The sequence below is a fragment of the Lipotes vexillifer genome, unplaced genomic scaffold (genome assembly GCF_000442215.2).
Source record: "Lipotes vexillifer unplaced genomic scaffold, Lipotes_vexillifer_v1.1 scaffold231, whole genome shotgun sequence".
Lineage (NCBI taxonomy): Eukaryota > Metazoa > Chordata > Mammalia > Artiodactyla > Lipotidae > Lipotes > Lipotes vexillifer.
In genome coordinates this window covers 3742863-3763587 of record NW_006791822.1, presented here as the reverse complement: position 1 = coordinate 3763587, position 20725 = coordinate 3742863, and the positions used below count along the sequence as shown (strand labels likewise).

At 36.6% G+C, this 20725-nt stretch overlaps 1 protein-coding gene across 1 annotated transcript in view; it reads left to right on the top strand.

Annotated features, from left to right (window-relative positions):
- LOC103078588 (N-deacetylase and N-sulfotransferase 3) overlaps positions 1-19380 on the top strand; it is a 157471-nt gene extending 138091 nt beyond the window's left edge. The window contains exons 11-14 of the mRNA XM_007464857.1: positions 2409-2579; positions 4012-4121; positions 14155-14257; positions 19107-19380. Of these exons, the coding sequence (XP_007464919.1) occupies positions 2409-2579; positions 4012-4121; positions 14155-14257; positions 19107-19226 (504 nt within the window). The 3' untranslated portion in view covers positions 19227-19380. The remainder of the gene's footprint in view (positions 1-2408; positions 2580-4011; positions 4122-14154; positions 14258-19106) is intronic.
- The last annotated feature ends 1345 nt before the right edge of the window (positions 19381-20725 follow it).

The window sequence follows — 20725 nt, the reverse complement described above, 5'->3', positions numbered from 1 at the left end:
CTGAGCCTGCGCTGCGCGTCCGGAGCCTGTGCTCCGCAACGGGAGAAGCCACAGCAGTGAGAGGCCCGCGTACCGCAAAAACAAAACAAAACAAAACAAAACAATGAATTCTTCATTCTTGAAAGCCCAGCCAGTGTTCCCTGTTCTAAGCCTCTTTCTCATACACTCCAGGGTTGACATTATGCTTCTGCTGTTGGTTAGAACCTAGCACAGAAACAGTCACTGAAATAATTTAAGACTCTAATAATAAAACTTACATATCAAATACATGTTTACTTTAATAAATATTAAAAATAATAGGAAAAAAAACTGCCCCAGTGATATTTTATTAATCAAGTGGAAAAAGTTCAATAAAAAGCAGTCAAAATTAAATATAAGAGCATAACAAAGTTAACAGAGTCAGTGTGTTTAGTCTCTAGTATCCTTAGTTATCATTCCTCGGTTTTGTAATTAAAAAAAACACTTTCCTAATGTTCATGTGTTCATCCATTCATTAAATTATTTTAATGACTACCATGTACAAAGTACTGTTCTAAGTATGTTCTACAGGTAAATTAACAAATCTGGACGCTACACTTGAGATCGCTTTCACTCTAATTGGAGAAATATGTGTAAATAACCAGTGTATAAATCAGAAAGTGTTAAGTGACAGGTAGACTCTTACAGAGTGATAAAGCCCATCTGATAAAGACCACCAGGAACAACAAGTTAGGTATATTAATTGGCTGCAGCAGAGGAGCCTGAACACTGGAAGAACTATTTGGGCTCTTCCCTAAAGAAGGGAAGGATTTGTGAGGGGAGAAATTTAGGTAAAATTAACATGAAGTGTTTGATAGATGCAGGCAGGGTTGTGTGTAAGCTGGTTATCAGTAGGTCAGGGCTGAAAAGCAGACTAACAGTCCAATTTCCTTGGAAACTATAAAGTTAAGATAAATGTGGAATGTTACATCCAAAAATCACTTACCTGAAACTCTGCACCTGGGTTGGAAATAAGGCTTCTTTGTATTAAAGTGACCCACATAGCTCTGATCCTCCAGGCAAGACTGGGATGTTCCATTCTCACTGACCTCAAACATCTAAATTCCTGACAATCTATGATATTAGAGAATAAAGTTTCTCAGCATGGGGTCTTTTTGAACAAAAGCAGTTTTTCCATGTTCACAAAAGGAAGCACAGATTGTCAGGAAAGGTTTCGTGGCTGGGACAGACTGGGGGAAGGTCATGGGCTCTTAGACAGGCATATTGATAATGATCTGCATGATAGGGAATGAGACATCCTGGAAAGCTGGAATCCACAACTCCACACGAACGTCATGCCCAACTCCTACAGCAATCTTTTAAATCAAAAACACAGCAAATTGCAAACTGACTGACTTGATATTGCGCCTTTTACCTTTTCCACTAGGTATCTAGAGAAAAAAGAAATAAGCCTTAATTGACTCAACAAGAAAGAAGAAAATTGGAGCTTGGCAACCATTTAGCCCCTGAAAAAATTGAGAATTTGCTGAAAAAGGAGGTTTCAAGGCTACAAGCTAACAAAACGTCCTAAATATTACAAATAAATCGCTCCACAGTGGCAAAATGCAGGCCTTAACAAAGTCTAGTGGAGTTTGTAGTATAGTAATTTGAATCTCAATTGCAGCAAATTTGCTATTCAACTAGATGTGGTAAACATCCACAAACCCACCACTAAGCCTGAATATTTTTTGGTCAATTTAGGGGAAAGGTGATTTCCTCAAAACCCCTGGGCCTGAGCCTGAGCCATTATGAAACGCTTTCCTATCTGGATTGCTGCTTTCTGCATTTTCTGTACAATAAGCGATTCTGATTCATCGCAAAGGTTACCATTAGGTAAAATAATCTTGGCTTTGAGATGCTAGGTAGTATATTGTAAAAGCTGTGGGTTTCAGATAATGCACGTCAGAGTTTTCAGTAGTTTCTCCATTTAAATAGCCGATAGGGCTTTTCTAATCTAAAACTGCATTACTAGATGGAGCAAAACTACGTGGCAGAACTGGTAGAGTGCTTTGTGCTTATGGATATTCACTGGACATGATAAATGGTTTCTTATGGGCTGAAAAGGGGGCATTAAGGCAACTTTCAAAAGTTTACTTTCAGAATAATATGTATACACTAAGGAAACGACTCAGAAAAATAGGTTAAGGAATCCTATCAAGAAGAATTCCACCTCTACCAATTAATTCTCAAATATATACTCTCATCAGTGTCATAACTTTTAATCCTGATGCTCCAAGCAAACATTTTCATCCTTTATTAACTGCAAAACAAATAACTCTCCAGCAGTGAGGCACTCCTTCCTTTAGCTTTGAGACTTGTCACAGAGATTGGTTTTTAATTATTTATGCCTATGATTCAAGTCGGTTTAATTATCTACCTTTTCATCATAGCATCAGCGATCACATGAAGACCCCGCAGCTCTGAAGTTTAGCTTCTACGAAGTGATCTCAGCTGGGCCCCGTGCATCCTCTGAGCTTAGAGCCTTGCAGAAGAGATGTTTGGTCCCAGGGTGGTATGCCAGCCACATCGAGAGATGGCTTATTTATTTCCCTCCCTTTCAGGTATTGAGCAATAAGAATCTACATCATGTTACAATCTCATTAAGTTTACAGCTCTGGTTTGGTTTTCTTTTGCTGGTTCCTCTAGGCTAGTGACTTTGCCTCTAGGCTAGAGGAAATTTTTTCTCATTAAAACATTACTAGCCTTTACTCTTTAGTTGTAAATCAGACTCTGGCAAACAGTAATAGGCAGAGGTAGAAAAACTATCTACTCTTCTTTCTAGAAGTATTTCAGGATAATTCTCCCTGCCCTGTTTTCTAGTGCATACCCTTCCTGATTGTAAAGAGCATCAGAAACTTGATACTCCTGATTCTTATTCTGAGAACAAAGCTTGAGAACCTCTTAACCAAACAAGGCAAATATTGTCTTGCTTAATTAAGTGCCCGTTATTTCCCTTTGAACCCTTTGAACCACCTTGCTGCATTTTTCACAAGTCCTATGTTTTCCTTGGCTTCCTTGCTTCTCTCTTTTGCCTAGCATTAGCCTAGAAAATCAGCCCCTACTGGATTGCATAAAGCAGTCCCGTCATATCAGACACAGTATATGCCAGTGTGTCTAGAAACATGCTAGCCATAATGATACCATATATGCAACCATATATGGCTATTTAAATTTTTATTAAAATTATATAAAATTAAAAATTAAGTTTCTCAATCACATTAGCCACATTTCAAATGTTCAATAGCCACCAGTTAGATACTACAGCCGTTGAACGTATCCATCCACAGAGAAAGTTCTAATGAACGATGCTGGTAGAGACTAAATAGAAATATTGGAGAAGAGGTGTGAGCAAGAGCTGCTTTCCAGGCTTTATGGCCCTTCATCATGGTCTCCTGTCATTTTATCTTGCGGGGACCACCCCCTTCCCTCACCAGAGTAACAAGCAAATTCTTGCCTTTAGTCTGTTGAGGAACTTCTGTTTCCTTTCAGGCTTTCTGGGAGTCTTACCTTTTTCTCCAAATGGATTATCAAAATATTTCTTAAAACTTTACAGTGCTACTCCTTTGACTGGAATCATGGAGAATGGCCATGTCCTCTGTCTCACTGTACCTGGTATGGTCACTTTCCTTCTTTCCTGCAATGCTCCTTCTCACCTTGAATCATGGAATCGTTGTTTTATCTGTTTTTAAACTTGGTTTCCATTTGTGATTTTGTAGTCACATTTCTTAAGCTCTCTTGTTACCCTCAAATGGCTTTTTTGTTTTCATAGTGTTTGCAGGACTTCTCGGACTACAAAACGTGAGCACATTTAATTAGTGTGATTTATTTTTTGTTCCAGGTCATTAATGAGGATGGCCTGGTTAAGTCTTAACAACAACGCACACAAGTCCCCTCAGTCTCTCACTGAATAAATTCAGAGTGCAGAATTTTTTAATTATGCAGTTACATGTCTTTTTTCAATGTGCATTTTTTTTTATTTCCTTGTTAATTTAGTTGCTAATTATTGATGGGCAACAGCTAAGAACTGATCCTGCTACAGTGATGGATGAAGTACAGAAGTTTCTAGGAGTCTCTCCTCATTATAATTACTCAGAAGCTTTAACGTAAGTTTATATTCTAATTAATTTATTGAAGTTTCAGCAGAGAACTGATTTTAAAGAAATTGTAGCTTGGTGATACATCCGTCAAGTTAGCTGTTCCTTACACACTGATTATTTTCCAGTTGATATTAACCACTTGAGAAAGAACATTTCAACAGTTTGACAAAGAAATGTCCAAAATCCTCTACTGATTTCTAACTAGGAAAGATTTCCCCTGGAAGGAGAAGAGAGGAACAAAACAGTTGCAAATCTTAAAAGCAACAACTAACCTTAAAAGAGGCTACTTTAAGTTGGTAAGCACTGAGCCCATTTAACAGACAGTACTGAGACCTCTTAGAAGTATTAAAAGACTTCTTGAACTAGGTGATTTATGAACTCCTCTCTCTTCTGTGTAATTTTCAAAAACCAATGTCACACAGCAAGAAATAGCCCAATAGGCGACTGAATAGGCAGAGAGAAAGGTGCTATTATTACTTCTACACTTAATTCCATTTTTTGCTGGTCTTTACCCACTGTAGGACTGACCCTGCCACCTCTTGTTCAGAGGCCTCAGCAGTTACAGCTCTGGTTTGGTTTTCTTTTGCTGGTTCCCACTGATTTTCTTAGATAGTCAACTCCATCAGGGTGGGGGCCAGGGTGAGGCAAGAGAAGCACTAGAATTTAAGGAGCACTCACTCTCAGGACCCCACAAATACCTGAGAGTGAGTGGCTCCTAAAATTTTTCAGCCAAGGTGCCTCTCTTGCCTCACCTTAATCCTGACTCTGGGGTTCATTTAGCATTTTAAATAAGACCTCCATCTGACTTTGTCAATTTATAATGGTTGGCAGTCAGATGTCTGAAGGTTGTGTTTGTTCCTATTTCACATGCAACTGGGACAAGCAACTGGGAGATCCTGAGCTGGATGAACTGTGGACCTGGCTCTCACTCTAATATATATATTTAATTGTAGGGTCATAGACTGAGCCTTAAAAAAAACGATTAAGACTGCAGTGTGGAATTCTTCCATTGTATCTCTCAGTATAAAACTCAGTTCTGTAGATCAATTGATTTTCTTTTTTCACTGTTCTCCTTATGCTATAGCAGTTTAGAAAGTGAGAGACAAGATTCCTTTACCTTTCACTGTCCCTTACAGAAGAAGGTTTGCAGAAAACCATCAAATACTGCATACATCTTGCATAAATCATATGTAGAGACACATGTAAGAGAGACATTTTGATCTAGAGGACAAAGGAATAGGTGGAACTCGAGAGTTTTGCGCTTCCTTCCTAAGAGTCATTTACTTTGTTGTTACCATTAACCTTCTACCCTCTGTGTTTTCTATAGTGTGGATCCTATCAGAGATTTGGAGAGCTTAGTTAAAGTACCAACACAGACACTAGCCTTAGGTATTTAACTTTCAGCTTGACCTTAAAGAAAGCTGAGTGAATTTAGCTTTAGTTAGAAATTCGAGTCCACTTTCTGCTTTATATCCTTTTAAGTATCTCTTAGAAAATAAAGTTTTTATTTTCTAAACAGTTTTCTATTTCAAGTTGGCTTATCTTTGGGTCTTTTTTATAGAGTATATAGCAAAGTACTGTATTTCAGAAAGAAGTGGAGTATTCTATAAAAACATAATCTCTTTTTCTTATGGAATGGTCCTTGACCTGCATGCTGTGTATCTGTCCCCTTTGCATCCGGCTCAGCAGCAAGCTTTTTATTCACCTCCAAGGGTAAAGTAAAGGGAGTGTAAACTTAAGAGAAGTAATATCAAAGCAACATACTGTATACAAAGGACTATGGGTCACTTTGCACCTGGGATGTATCTGGCTAAAATTACCCCTTATATGATTCTGTAACCTTATTGGGGGCTCAGTGGCTGAAGTAGCAAGGTAAGATGTGTGTAGTCTCTGAAACCACCGTTTCAGGTCCAGCAGGGCTGCCTACTCACCCTGCTGATAGATAATGTACTGCCATTCCGTTTCTTCTTATATTTTCTTGTCAATCAGTTAGCCTGACACACCTTGTAAAAACCAGCAGTGTACCTGTTGTAGAATATTTGGAACTTCATGTCATTGACTTAGGTCTAAATCCTCCTTCATCCATGCTCTTTGCAATTGTTCTGAATCCTGCCCTCAAATTTTAGTTATTCTTATTAAACTAATTGTACTGGTAAGTTATTTCTGTGGTGCTTTGGATATGACTGGAGATGGAGATGGAGTTGGAGATGACTGGGTGTAGAAAATGTATGTTCACAGGAACGTCATTTATTGCTTCATATTTTTCCTGCTAATGATAGTGAAGACTACCTCTTCGGTAGTTAAAAAAAAAATTATTTAAAGCCTTCGAAGAATGTTCTGAACTGCAAACAGATATGAATTCTCAACTAACCACATAAATCCAGTTCTTTGCACACAGTAGAATAAATGAATGAAACTAGGTCTATGCAAAGGTTTTACCATACAGTCTTGGCATGAAAGAGTACTCCAGTTTAAGAGATCTATAAATTGATTATCTTCAAAATTTAAAAAGCTCCAATTTCAAAACTATTTTCAAGAAAAATGGCAATAAATTTCCATTGTTAAGGGTGTTATTTATTCTTTTCCACAATCACTACAGAAGTGTTCAAGACTTCCAAATTTCATACAATCATGGATGGTCTATGATATCTTAAAATGACTTAGTACTGTCATCATGGATTTTAAATGATATATTGAATCCATAAAAATCTGATTTTCTTAGTGAGTGTGGTTGTGATCTGAAATAAGCAGTTTAAGCTTTAAAAAATATAAATGGGAACTTTCTCATTCAATTAAGTAAATTCACATTTTACAATTCTTGTTCAATATAACCTTAATCCCTAAATTATAAATAACATTGATAATACTAACATTATTTTAGCTTGCATACTATGTTTTTAGTGTTTAATAGCCGTCTAATCATTTAAGAAAAAGCAGGAAAAATAATGCTCAGCATGGAATTGTGCTAATTTGTATAAGCTAAAATGAAAAATGTAAACTTTTAATTTTCCCATGAATATATCCATTCAGAATTATACGAGCCATCAATGACTGTGACAGGAGTCTTCCCACTTATAAGTACTAGTTAAATACTAGTGAATACTGAACCTGACATCTTTATTTCTCAGTCAATTAACCTGTTTATTAACATGAATGAAACCAGACTGAGTTATATGAATTTTTAATAATAATTTACAATGAAAATTTCAATAAATGGACAATAAGGATTTGAAGGCCAGGAGTTGAATGAAGATTGGGCGTTTGTTTTGTTTTGTTCTGTGGATGGGGCTTAACTAAGTCATAAAGAACTGAAGCTGCTTCAGCTGTTTCTAATATTACTTCCCCTGGCAACCAAATTTATATTGTCTAGGAATTCTTTCCCTTTTTAGATGAGTTTGAGTAAAACTGTGCCAAATTAAAACTCTTTTTGAGTAGCAAAAAACAGTAGCCATAGTAGCTAAAATCTGCTGGTTCTCTAGATTACCTATGAAACAGCTAGAAATGCTAAGAAGTGAAAAAGAAGAAAATAATCTACTCCAATTTCATATAAATTTGTTTTTAAAAATGCTTATAACATTTCAAAATCAGTATATGTTTATATGTTCTAAGTATTTTATATATATTGCTTCATAACAATACTATGTGATAGACACTATTAGCTCCACTTTTCAGCTACAAAAACTGGGGGCATAGAAAAGCTTAGCCAAAAGTCACTCAGCAAGTAAGTTGAGGAGGCAGGATTGAAACACAATCATTCCTCTGGAGGCTACACTGCCAATTTATTAAGCTCTTCAAATTGGCACAAGAGGGACTTCCCTGGCAGTCCAGTGGTAAAGAATCCACCTTCCAATGCAGGGGACATGGGTTCAATCCCTGGTCGGGGAACTAAGATCCCACATGCCGCGCACAGGGCAAGTAATCCCACGCGCCACAACTACTGAGCTCACGCTCCTCAGCTAGGGAGGCCACATGCCGCAAACTACAGAGCCCACGTGCTCTGGAGACTGCACACCACAACTAGAGAGAAACCTGCGCACTGCAATGAGGAGTCCACGCACCACAATGAAAGATCCGTCATGCCTCAACAAAGATCCCGCATGCCCGCCATAAAAAAATAATAAATAAATATTTTTTAAAAATTGGCACAAGAGGGCTTCCCTGGTGGCGCAGTGGTTCAGAGTCCGCCTGCTGATGCAGGGGACACGGGTTCGTGCCCCGGTCCGGGAAGATCCCACGTGCCTCGGAGCGGCTAGGCCCGTGAGCCATAGCCGCTGAGCCTGTGCTCTAGAGCCCACGAGCCACAACTACTGAGGCCCGTGCGCCTAGAGCCCGTGCTCCGCAACGGGAGAGGCCACCGCAGTGAGAGGCCCGCACACCACAACGAAGATTAGCCCCCGCTCACCACAGCTAGAGAAAGCCCACGCACAGCAACAAAGACCCAATGCAGCCAAAAATAAATAAATAAATTTTTTTTAAAAAATGTCTACAAATAACAAATGCTGGAGAGGGTGTGGAGAAAAGGGAACCCTCCTACACTGTTGGTGGGAATGTAAGTTGGTACAGCTGCTATGGAAAACATTATGGAGGTTCCTCAGAAAACTAAAAATAGAATTACCGTATGATCCAGCAATTCCATTCCTGGGCATATATCCAGAGAAAACTATCATTCAAAAAGATACATGCAGCCGTTCATAGCAGCACTATTCACGATAGCCAAGACATGGAAACAACCTAAATGTCCATTGACAGATGAATGGATAAAGAAGATATGGTATATATATAATGGAATATTGCTCAGCCATAAAAAATGAAATAATGCCATTTGCAGAAACATGGATGTAACCAGAGATTATCATACTAAGTGAAGTAAGTCAGAAAGAAAAAGACAAATACCATATGATACCACTTATATGTGGAATGAACCTATCAATGAAACAGAGAAGAATCACAGACATAGAGAATAGACTGTTGGTTGCCAAGGGGAAGGGGGGAGGGCAGAGGATGGACTAGGAGTTTGGGGTTAGTAGATGCAAACTATCACATATAGAATGGATGGACAAGAAGGTCCTACTGTATAGCACAGAGAACTATAGTCAGTGTCCTGGGGTAAACCATAATGGAAAAGAATATAAAAAGAATGTATATGTAGGTATAAGTGAGTCACTCTGCTGTACAGCAGAAATTAACGCAACATTCTAAATTAACTATACCTCAATTAAAAAATAAATAAATTGTGATATATATCAGTACATCCAATGGAATACTATTCAGCAATAAAAAGGAATATATTTTGAAACATGCTAAAAAATAAATAAAAATAATCCATCTCCAGACACATTGTCACTTTGCATAATAAATGTGTAATCATAGTGATATGCAAATTAAAGCTACATTGAGATACCATCAGAATGGCTATAATCCAAAAGACAATACCAAATTTGGTAAGAATGTGGAGAAACTGGAAACCTCATATATTGCTGATGGTAATGTATAATATATGGCCACTTTAGAAAAGCAGTTTTGCAGTTTCTTAAAAAATTAAACAGAAGTTTACAAATAATCCAATTCCACTCCTAGGAATCTACCCCCAAAGAAATCAAAACCTATGTCCACAAAGAATTGTTCACCACAGCATTATTCATAATAGCCAAAAGCTGCAATCAATCTGATAAATGGATTTAAGAAAATTTAGCATATCCACACAATTCAGTATTCGTTCACAGAAATGTTATTTCAATGTAAAGACATTTCAAACATTCTTGCACCTTCTAAGTGTAATCTGAATGTTCCCTGGGATTCACCTGCCCAAGGGTAAAATGAAGGTCACATTTTCATTAATATAGAGATGTTACAAGTTGGAGGCTGAATCATTGGAGAATCTTGATTGTCCATGCCCACAAGTCTCTTCCAGTTATTTCTAAACATCCCCAGGTGATACTCCACACAAACTTAAGAACCAGTGTATTCTTGCTTTTTCTTTAATTCAACAAAGATTTATTGAATGACCATTATGGCATGACTGTGGGTACACGATAAAGTATCCCTACCTCTAGGAAGGGGTAACCATGGAGAGACATTAAACAACACATAAAATTTTCTCCAAAATGTTCTCTTCCTGAAAGCCTTTAAAGAGGATCCTAGTCATTACTATTTCCCACACGAAATGACTAGCTGCCAGTGCCTACACCAAAAGGTTGTTTCCTTGCTGTTCTACCAGATATTAGTAGTCCTGAGGCTAATTTTCAGAGGGACACTGCTGATATTCTGGAAAGATATGGGAGAAGATCTTTCTCCATCTCATGTCAAGCCTCTTCACTTGGGTTCTGAATTGCTCACAAGGTCCTTCATCAACATCAATCCCTCACCTTCTCAGGCAACGTGAAAAATAATATGACCTCCCTTCTACCTTCCTCTCCTTTTTGTTTCCACTATGATACAGTTACACCACTGCTTGTGAACTTATACTTACAGAACTTACAGATGTCTGGGCTAGGTGTCAGCTCCACAGACACACATTTTTCTCAATGAAGCCCAGCATGACAGCCCACTGCATGAGATGTAATCAATTAGCAGAGGTGAAAGAGAAACCTATTTTTCTTTTGATTTTTAATTTTAATATGTGTGAAGTTAGTGTTTCTTAAAGAAACATTCTGTCAGAAAGCTGCTCATTTTAACATAAGGCATGTGTATGTTGCAGACATGTATCTATAGTTAGGTATATTAGCAAAAAAAATCATAATAATAGCTAGTCTGGATTTTGATCAAACACTTAAAATGAGTCATAATTCAGTTATGGAAATTACCAATAACAAAATGTTAATGAAAAATGTTTTATCAATAGCAGACTTCCAGAAATGTTGTTGTGTTAGAGCTTCCCAGCTTTCGTGTATAGATTATTTCAATCATCATCTCTATTTTTTAAATTTATTTATTTTATTGACATTAGTTGATTTATTAATGCTCTCCTTTCTTACACCTCTGACTATGAAACATTTATTCAGTTGCCTTACAGATGCAATCAAGAATATAAACAACATGGAGATATATCATATTATGTCTTGATCCCACACAATTGCTTTAATAATGATCAGAAATGGGCTTTGCACAAGTAGGATGTGAGTAATCCTTTAGTGTCTCTAATATCCAAAGCAGGGCAGAGACAGAGATATAGGTTTGCCTTCTTTTCATAGGGCTATAGTTATAAAGTCTACAACATTAGCTACAGAAAGACTACTCTCCAATCACACATTCAATCACAATATAATTTTAAATCAGCTTTATTGATGTGTAATTTACATATAATAAAATCTACCCATTTTAATTGTACAGTTTGATGAATTTTGACAAACATGTACTGTTGTATACACCATCACAATCAAGATATAGAACATTTCCATTAATCCAAAGTTTCCACATGCTCTATTGCAGTCAGTCCTTTCCCCTCACCCCTGAGCCCTAGCAACCACTCTTCTACTTTCTTTCACTTAGCATAATGCTTTCGACATTCCTCCTTGTTGTTACATCTATCAGTAATTGGTTTTTTTTTTAATTGTTCAGTAGTACTCCATTTTATGGATATACCACAATTTGTTTATCCTTTCACCAGTTGATGGATATAGGGTTGCTTCCACTTGGGGGCTACTATGAATGAAGCTATCATGAACATTTGTGTACAGATCTTTGTGTGGACGTATATTTTCATTTCTTTTGGATAAAGACATAGAAATGGGATTAGTGGGTCATATAGTAATTATGTATTTAACTTTATAAGAAACTTTCAAAAGTGTCTGTAATATCTTAAATCTACCAAAAGGTGTAACAGTTCTAGCTGTTCCACATCTTTGCCAACACTTGGTATTGGTCTTTTTAAGTTAAGTCATTCTAGTATCTAGTGGTATTTCATTTGTGATTTTAATTTGCATTTTCTTAATGACTAATGATACTGAGAAATTTTGCATTTGTTTATTGGTCATTCATCTATGTTTTTGATAAAGTGTCTATTCCAATCTTTTACTCAATTTTTATTGGTAATGTCATCCTTTTTTATTGAGTTCAGTTGTATACTCTGAATATAAGTCCTTTATTAGATTAACATTTTACAAATATTTTTGCCCAACATGTGGTTTCTCTTTTCATTTTCTTAAGTGTTTTAGAAAAGCAAAAGTTTAAATTTTGATGTATTCAAAATTATCATTATTCTTTTATCATTCATCCTAAGAAGACTTCGCCTAACCCAAAAATTTTCTATGTGTTTTTTCCTATGTTTACTTCCAGAATTCTTACAGTTTAAGCTCTTAGCTCATTCATGAAATGAGATTTCATTTCAAGTTAATTTTCATATACAGTGTGAGGTCAGTGTTCATATTTTCCATATAGATATCCAATTTTTCCAGTTCAGTTTATTTAAAAGACTGTCCTTTCCCATTGAACTACTGTGACACCTACTTTTGAAAATCAGCTGACAGTAGATATGTTGGTCCGTTTCTAGATTCTATTTTGTTCATTGACCCACTGGTGCCAATACTACACAGCCTTGATTACTGTGGCATTATAGTAAATCTTGAAGCTAAATAGTATAAGATCTCCAACTTTGATCTTCTCTTTCAAATTGTTTTAGCTTGTCTAAAACAAATTATTAGCTTGTATCTCCATATACATTTTATAATCATTTTTTCAATTTCTACCAAAAAAAAAAGTCCATTGGAGTTTTGGACTCACATTGAATATCGAGATAAATCTGGAGATGAGATTGATATTTTTAAAATATTTAGTCTTCTGATCTGTGAACATGGTATAGCTCTTTTTTGTTTATGTCTTCTTTAATTTCTCTTAACAATTGTAGTTTTCATTGTACAGACCTTGCATACATTTTGTGCTAAATTTATCCCTAGGTATTTCATGTTTTTATGCTAATTTAAATGTTTTAATTTCAATTTCCAGTTGTTCATTGTTTACACTATAGTTTTAAGAAAAAGTTAGAAGCAGCATTCTGGGAAGTAGTATGAATTAAAGACAAAAGGAAAAGGTGGCCCTAAATGATAATTCTTTCTAATGAAGAAAAAATTATAGCAATAGAATCGCTGAATAACAAAAGCCATGTGAAAGAATCATCACTGCTGACTGTTACTTTCACTTTTATATTCAAGCATGGGAAATTACTATTTATTCATAATGAATTATCATACAGAACATACCCAGAGACCAGTGAAGAGAAAAGGCCCTCTACCTAGGGTCAGGAGGCTTAGACTTGAATTGTCACCTGCATACTGAAAAAGTATATAGTCCAAGATAAATAAACCTTGACAAGCACTTCCTTCTTTTTCATTTTTTTATTCAACTAACAGTTGGTGAGTGCTCACAAAGAGCCAAACACTGTGCTAAGTGCCATTAAATGGGACAAATGCTATACTCCATATCATTAAGGGGTTATAAGAAAAGCTCAAATGTGAAAGGGTTATATGAAATATTTTGGTAAACTAAAATATAAGTTTAATGTGCTATTACTTTTATTACAATTGTGCCATGAAAATCTTTTTTATAGGTGTTATTACTTTAATACAGAGCTCATACCAAAATAAGGAAGTGTCTCTGGAAAAACATTAAATGGATTAGAGCTAGAGACTCCTGAAATTCATTACTCCATGACACACCAAAACCTCTTCTTCTATTAACCTGTAACTGAATGGTACAAGTACTGTGTAAATCCGTAGATATGAAGACTGACTTGTCATTTTTAAAACCTGCAAAGGGAAAGAATGGGCTTGAAATTTATAAAACTTTTTCCTTCCAGATGAAGAAGGTAGGCTTATTAATTTCTATTAATAGGAGACCTCCTGCTGACAGTTTTTCTATTAGAAATCTGGCAAACTCACAAATATGACAGATGGACTGAGAATTCAGAAGTATGCCAAAAGACTCTACGTAAAGTGATACAGTCAAAAAATATGCCAGTTTCCTTGGTTATAGGTTAATATCCGAATAATTAAAAATACTTGCTTGAAAAATACTTTTTTGTTCTTTCTATTTTTCATTTTTTTAGGTTTGATTCTCATAAAGGTTTCTGGTGTCAATTACTGGAAGAAGGTAAAACAAAATGCCTTGGAAAGAGCAAAGGAAGAAAATACCCTCCAATGGATCCTGAGGTAAGTATAGAGTTTAAAAATACAAACTAAATAAGCAAAATGATACATAAAAATATATCTATTTTCTTAGAAAAGTGATTAAAATAAAAATTCACCCTTTATAAAAATTAAAAGTGACATTTGGATTAGAATGCATTCAGGTTGCTTGTTTTGATTTTTCCAGTGATTATCTTACCTGTCATGCAAGAATAAAAGAAAACAATAGAATTTGCCATTTTGAATCAGAACGAAGAAGGCAACATCTCATTCCAAAAAGAATGATACATTCACAGAAATTTTAGCACTAAAAATGTTAACTGAAACCAAGGCAGGAAATATATCAGCTGGAAATTGAAAATAGGCCCCAAAGATTTTATTTTCACTGTATAAGTCACTCTCTAGTAGTAAGTGTGGACTGCATAATAATATTAATTATTGGTATACTAAGTTTTGAAGTGTTAATATGTTAATAAGATGAAAGAATGAATATATTTCCCAAATGCATAACATACTAGCAGATAATTTAGGCTCTGGAGAATGGAGACACCCAAACTTAGCAGTAGGTATGTAGCGCTTCGGGTTTATTCTGTTCCAAATGGTGACATAGTGATCACTTAAAGCTATAGTTTTCCCACTTTGTAGACACTATATATTTACTTTAAAGCTTATTTCACATATCTTAAAATTTATTAATATTATTTTGATTTCATAATCAGTCCAGTTAACATATAGTTTGGACATAAGAATGCAAGTAAGGGCTTCCCTGGTGGCGCAGTGGTTGAGAGTCCACCTGCCGATGCAGGGGACACGGGTTCGTGCCCCAGTCCGGGAAGATCCCACATGCTGTGGAGAGGCTGGGCCCATGAGCCATGGCTGCAGAGCCTGCACATACGGAGCCTGTGCTCTGCAATGGGAGGGGCCACAACAGTGAGAGGCCCGCAGCAAAAAAAAAAAAAAAAAAAAAAAAAAAAAAAAAAAAGAATGCAAGTAGATTGATTTTGTAAAAAAAAAAAATTTTTAACTCAAAAATTAAGACATTATTTGGCATTGTTTTCCCACAATGTTTAATATATTATGGTAACTAAGAATCCTGCAGTGATCTGAGAATCCTAACATGGTATGAACTTTGTCTGGATACTTTTTAATACTTGAAGATTTTAAGGACCTTTTTTCCAACCTGATAGAGACAGAGCCTCTATCAAGCTAAGCTCACTAAGCTCACAATTAAATTCTATCTAAAAGGCATTGTGGAGGTTCTTGTTCTTTTGATAAACAAGTTGCATTCTCAGAACTCCAATTTTCTTTGGTGGGTTATTAAAATATTCCTTCAGAGCACTGTGAAAACAATCCTTACATATTAATAAATATTCAAGGGCAATTCCCATTGTATTTCAAGACAGTAATATAAAGTATCTCATTTTCATGTATGTCAAAGCTATCTCTCTATATATTTATTAAAACTAAAACATTCAAAACACTGTAGAACATCTTTCTTAGTATTTTATTTCACTCCTATTAAACACATACTGAGACCTAATATTAAATTTGTGGTAGAGAAAGATAAGAAAAACATAACTTTTCAGGATATCATTATTTCCATATCTCCCAACAAGGTTACTGCGTAATACATCCCTAAGATATTTTTTCTCAAACACCTCTGACACCAAATGTGTGAGTTTTCCATACCAAGCAATTCTCCAATTTTCTGCAGACACCAGCTAGGTATCCTGCAGTTTAATCCAATTCTGACACTAACTATTCAGGGTTAGTGTAGCCCCACAGATTAAGGGCTCAGCCCCACAGAACTGCCCCCTTCAGACTCCAGTAACAAGTAGTGGGTTCCCACGTTACTCACACTTCTGTCCAACCTGGCTGCAAATCAGGGGTTCCCTCATCAGGTTTTATAATTTGCTATAATGACTCACACAACCCAGGGAAACACTTTACTTCCTATTATTATAAACAAAGAGGTACTTAGGACAAGGTCCAGAAGGGTCCTGAGCACAGGAGCTTCTCTGTCCCTGTGGAGTCTGGGGTGTACCACCCTCCCAGCACATGGATGCATTTACCAACCCTGAGTTATGGAGGTTTCGTTGCACAAGCATGGTTGATTAAATAATTGTCTATTGGTGAATAACTCAATCCCCTGTCCCTCTTCCCTTCCCTGGAGGTCGGAGGGTGGGGCTGAAAGTTCCAACCCTCTAATTATATGTTTGGTTCCTCTATAGCAACCAGCCCCCATCTGAAGCTATCTAGGGGCCCATAAGAGTCAAGTCATAAGCATAAACTCAGATAAGGTTTAAAGGAACTTATTGTAAATAAGAAAAGCCACTCTTTACACCCCTGTCACTCAGGAAATTACAAGGGATTTAGGAGCTCTGTGCCAGGAACCAGAGTCAAAAACCAAATATATATTTCTTATTATATCACAATATCATATACATACTGGATTTATTTGAGGGAGTAGAATAGCTGATTTTGTGCAAACAGTGCCCAGAGAGGAGACAAGAGTAAAGGGTCCTTCCTGGAGGTAATGGAAACACAAATGTGTACACAGATTAGAATAGGCAGTACTGTCACCACACTGCTTGCTTCTCCTTCTGCTACAGAAAAACACCAGAACCCTTCCTCACAAGTATCACCAAAACATCATAGGATGGAAATTAAGAATGCTGTTAGCCTACCTCCACTTTGACTTTGTTTATCAAAATATATTGTAGAAAGGGAATAAAAACTGACATTTTAAATGAACCACTAAGTCTATGACCTCTCCAAATCAAAAGCATTTAATAGATTCTTTAATAATAGGCCAATAAACAACCTGATATTGAATTTATTATACGATTTCTTCTTTTACCATATATTATGATTCCCTCTTATTACATTAATTTTATGAGTTTGCATGAAGTAGACTACGTTGGCATACTTAGCATATATCCTATCTGTGATTTATCATCTAAAATAGTCCCTTTCTGAATGATGGTCAGATAACAATGTATGTACAATAAATCCTGTATATCACTGAGTTCTGTCCTAGTAACTTTTGGCCTGAATATATTAGACTCTCAAGTAGGACATGTTGTACTTTACAAATCTCATATCAGTTATCTTGCCATATGAGAGAGCAGAGCAACAAGAAGAAAGGGTACTTGATTATAGGGACCAACATACACAAATAATAGGGCACAGGACAAGGGTTTGGCTACAGAGGCAGCACTGATACAGGCAGCCAGGTTTGAAAATAATGCCAAAAAGACCAAAAAGTTGAGGTATAGTTGAGATAATCCTCAGTATCAGGAGGTGCAATCCAAACTCCAAAGGGATGTGTAGTAGATATTGATCCCAGGAGGTTCAATTCTAAAATTAATTAAGATGTTGGAGAATCCTTTGCCATATGGAAAATATTAGGGAGCAAGCTGGCAGGAGCTGGGCAGCCCCGGGCTGCTGTTGTTCCAGGGCTTCTCTCATAAAGGGGAACAATGCAAAGTAAGACCTTAAGAGAAAACACAGTGGGGAAGTTTGGAAACTTAGCCTCTGCACAAAGGCCTAGGGCTCAGCCCTGGATTCCAGGTCTGGCTCGCAGCAAAGGAGGCACAAAATGATCAGGCCCCCAGATGGAGTATCTGGGAATATGATTTGTCTCCACCTCTCTCTGGCCTGGGTGTACCAGCTGGGCCTGTCAGTGGTTTTACAGCTAATGACCGTGGAAGACCAAAACCAGAAGTGAGACAAAGGTTTGGGTTCTCCCTTGATCACAGTGATGGTTAGAATATAGCACAAATGTCAGTCTGGTTCCAGTGATCATAATGACTACAAAAACCACTATGTTACATAGAAATTATCAGTATAAAACAAGATGATTTTCTATGGCCTTTAAAATGGGGTACCAGATATGACATTTTAAAAGACTAGCACAAGGAATTAAATAAAAACTTTTTAAAGATTCAACTCAACTAAAAACCTCAGAATAGGGACTTCCCTGGTGGTCCAGTGGTTAAGACCCCATGGTGGGAAAACTAAGATCCCACATGCCACACCGTGCAGTCCAAAAAAAATAATAAAAATAAAATAAAATAAAAACCTCGGAATAGTGTAAAGCAGGGAGGTACAGATACAGATTCAGAAATCCATCCTTCACAACATTCCCAACAATGGTCATTTACACTACATATAAACCCCACTAAACACCATCTTACAATTACAGCACTTTTCATTTCTGACAATTTCAATTATTAAACTATTTTTCTTTATTGAAGGGAAATCTACTTCCCTTTAAGTCAGGATAGTTTACAAGGCATTCCTTTCCTTCCTTGGGTCAAATAGTACAAATATACCAGGTTATAGGTTTACCTAGTTTACCTACTATATTTTTAAGGTTTACCATAGTACTGTTTTAGCAGTGGATATTTTGTGTATGCCTTAAAAGAGCTCTTAAGAAAATATTACCTTCAAAATCTAAATGTAAATTAATGATGACAAAGGAGTATTTTATTTTATAGATTTACCAACCCAACTCTTATTCCAAAGCCAGGATGGTTTTAATAGAGCATAACATTAGACCCAATCAGTTATTACAGCTATATTTCTAGCAATTCAATCTAGTTATTTGAACATTTAATTCTGCACAAATAAATCCCATGTTTAATATGAAAACCCTTTCCCTAGTGAAAACAGCATATGTGTTTGGAGTGTGTATTTTGAAGAACAGAGTCACTGTGTTTATATTGTGCTAAAGAAATAGCCCACATGCTTAATATCAGTTTTAAACCAGTATGGTTTACTTGACACAGATGTAAACATCATCAAAGTATATGAAGTATACTTTAAAAAACAAAATTAAATGTCCTTTCATCTCCTCCTCCCATCTCAGAGCAGAGTGTTTTTATCCAGCTACTATCGGGACCACAACGTGGAACTCTCCAAGCTGCTGCACAGACTGGGGCAGCCCCTGCCGTCCTGGCTGAGACAGGAGCTGCAGAAAGTGAGATAGCACTGAGAGACATCTCGAGAATGCATCTCCGTGGAATGCTCACCTCTCCCAGAGCTTCCAGGGACTACCAAAAGGCGGTTTATAAACATACCTCTTCAAATGAGAAAAAAAGAACAAAGGTCCTTCCATGTGCTGGCATGTGGATGAGTAGAAACAAAACAAACAAACAAAAAAAGTATCTGTTACAAGCCTTGAGGCCTATGGCCTTTCTCTTAACATTGGAGCCTGTGGGGTCATTGGAGACTACTGTGCACTCATGTGGAAATCAACAGCCACCAATATAAATATCAAACACAAATGCAGAACTGTCCCATTTTGTAGTAATATTTACACTTTTATATATCAACCAAGATTGGGTCTCTGTATATTTTTAGGCTGCTGTTTGCCTGTACAATGTTTTCTTATTCTTCGATTCTATAAAGTGTCCTACAAAACAAGAAGCAAACATCACAATGTAGCGTAAGACGCTAAAGGCCTAACATCCATGAAAAATGCTTGCCAAAATGTAAATCCACTGAAGTATTTAGAATTATAAATTACAGCTTGTGCTAGATCAAAGAGTGGAAAAGTTATATATGAGCTTTATCTGCATCCAAAAAAAAAAAAGTGCTATAGCAGAAAAAAAAAAGTGAGTTTTCATCCACATAGCCTAGTACATTTATGTAAAAGTTACTAACTTCTCTGTCATAATTGTTATTCTGAAAGATACATTGTAAAGCCATTGGATTGGAAATAGAAACACACTAAGTATACCAAAACAGTAAGAAGTAATGGAAAGTGTACTGACTAAATCCTCTAAAAGGGAGAAATTGTAGGGTTCAGAAGATATCTGATTGACAACCTATGTCCCTTTTCTGTGAGCTGCAGATCAACTCTGGTAGTCCTCACTGGTTCTACAGAAACGCTTGCATAGAATCTGACGTATGTGTCATCTTCAGAAACAGACTGACTTTTCAATGTAAATAACTTTTTTTTAATGTTCCCAATAACAAAACCTATTAAATGAAAACTAAGGACAGTTTCTTTAGATGATATGTTAGGTTATTTATATTTAAATTATAGAAAAACTGCATTGTTTCAGATAATTCAAAATGAAATTGTGTAATGTAGAGATTTATGACAAAAAACGAACATATGATTTTTGCAATGATACAAGGCAGAAAAAGATAAGCAAAGCCCAGTCCCATTTTTTAAGAACATTTCTCATGGAAGACAATAGAATACAGTTAAATTTTTGAGTTATCTACTAAATTAAATGGAGGAAGTACAAAGATGAGCCAGGCATGGTTTTAAAATATATTTACGCGGGCTTCCCTGGTGGCGCAGTGGTTGAGAGTCCACCTGCCGATGCAGGGGTTGCGGGTTCGTGCCCCGGTCTGGGAAGATCCCACATGCCGTGGAGCAGCTATGCCCCTGAGCCATGGCCGCTGAGCCTGTGCGTCCGGAGCCTGTGCTCCACAACGGGAGAGACCACAACAGTGAGAGGCCCTTGTACCGCA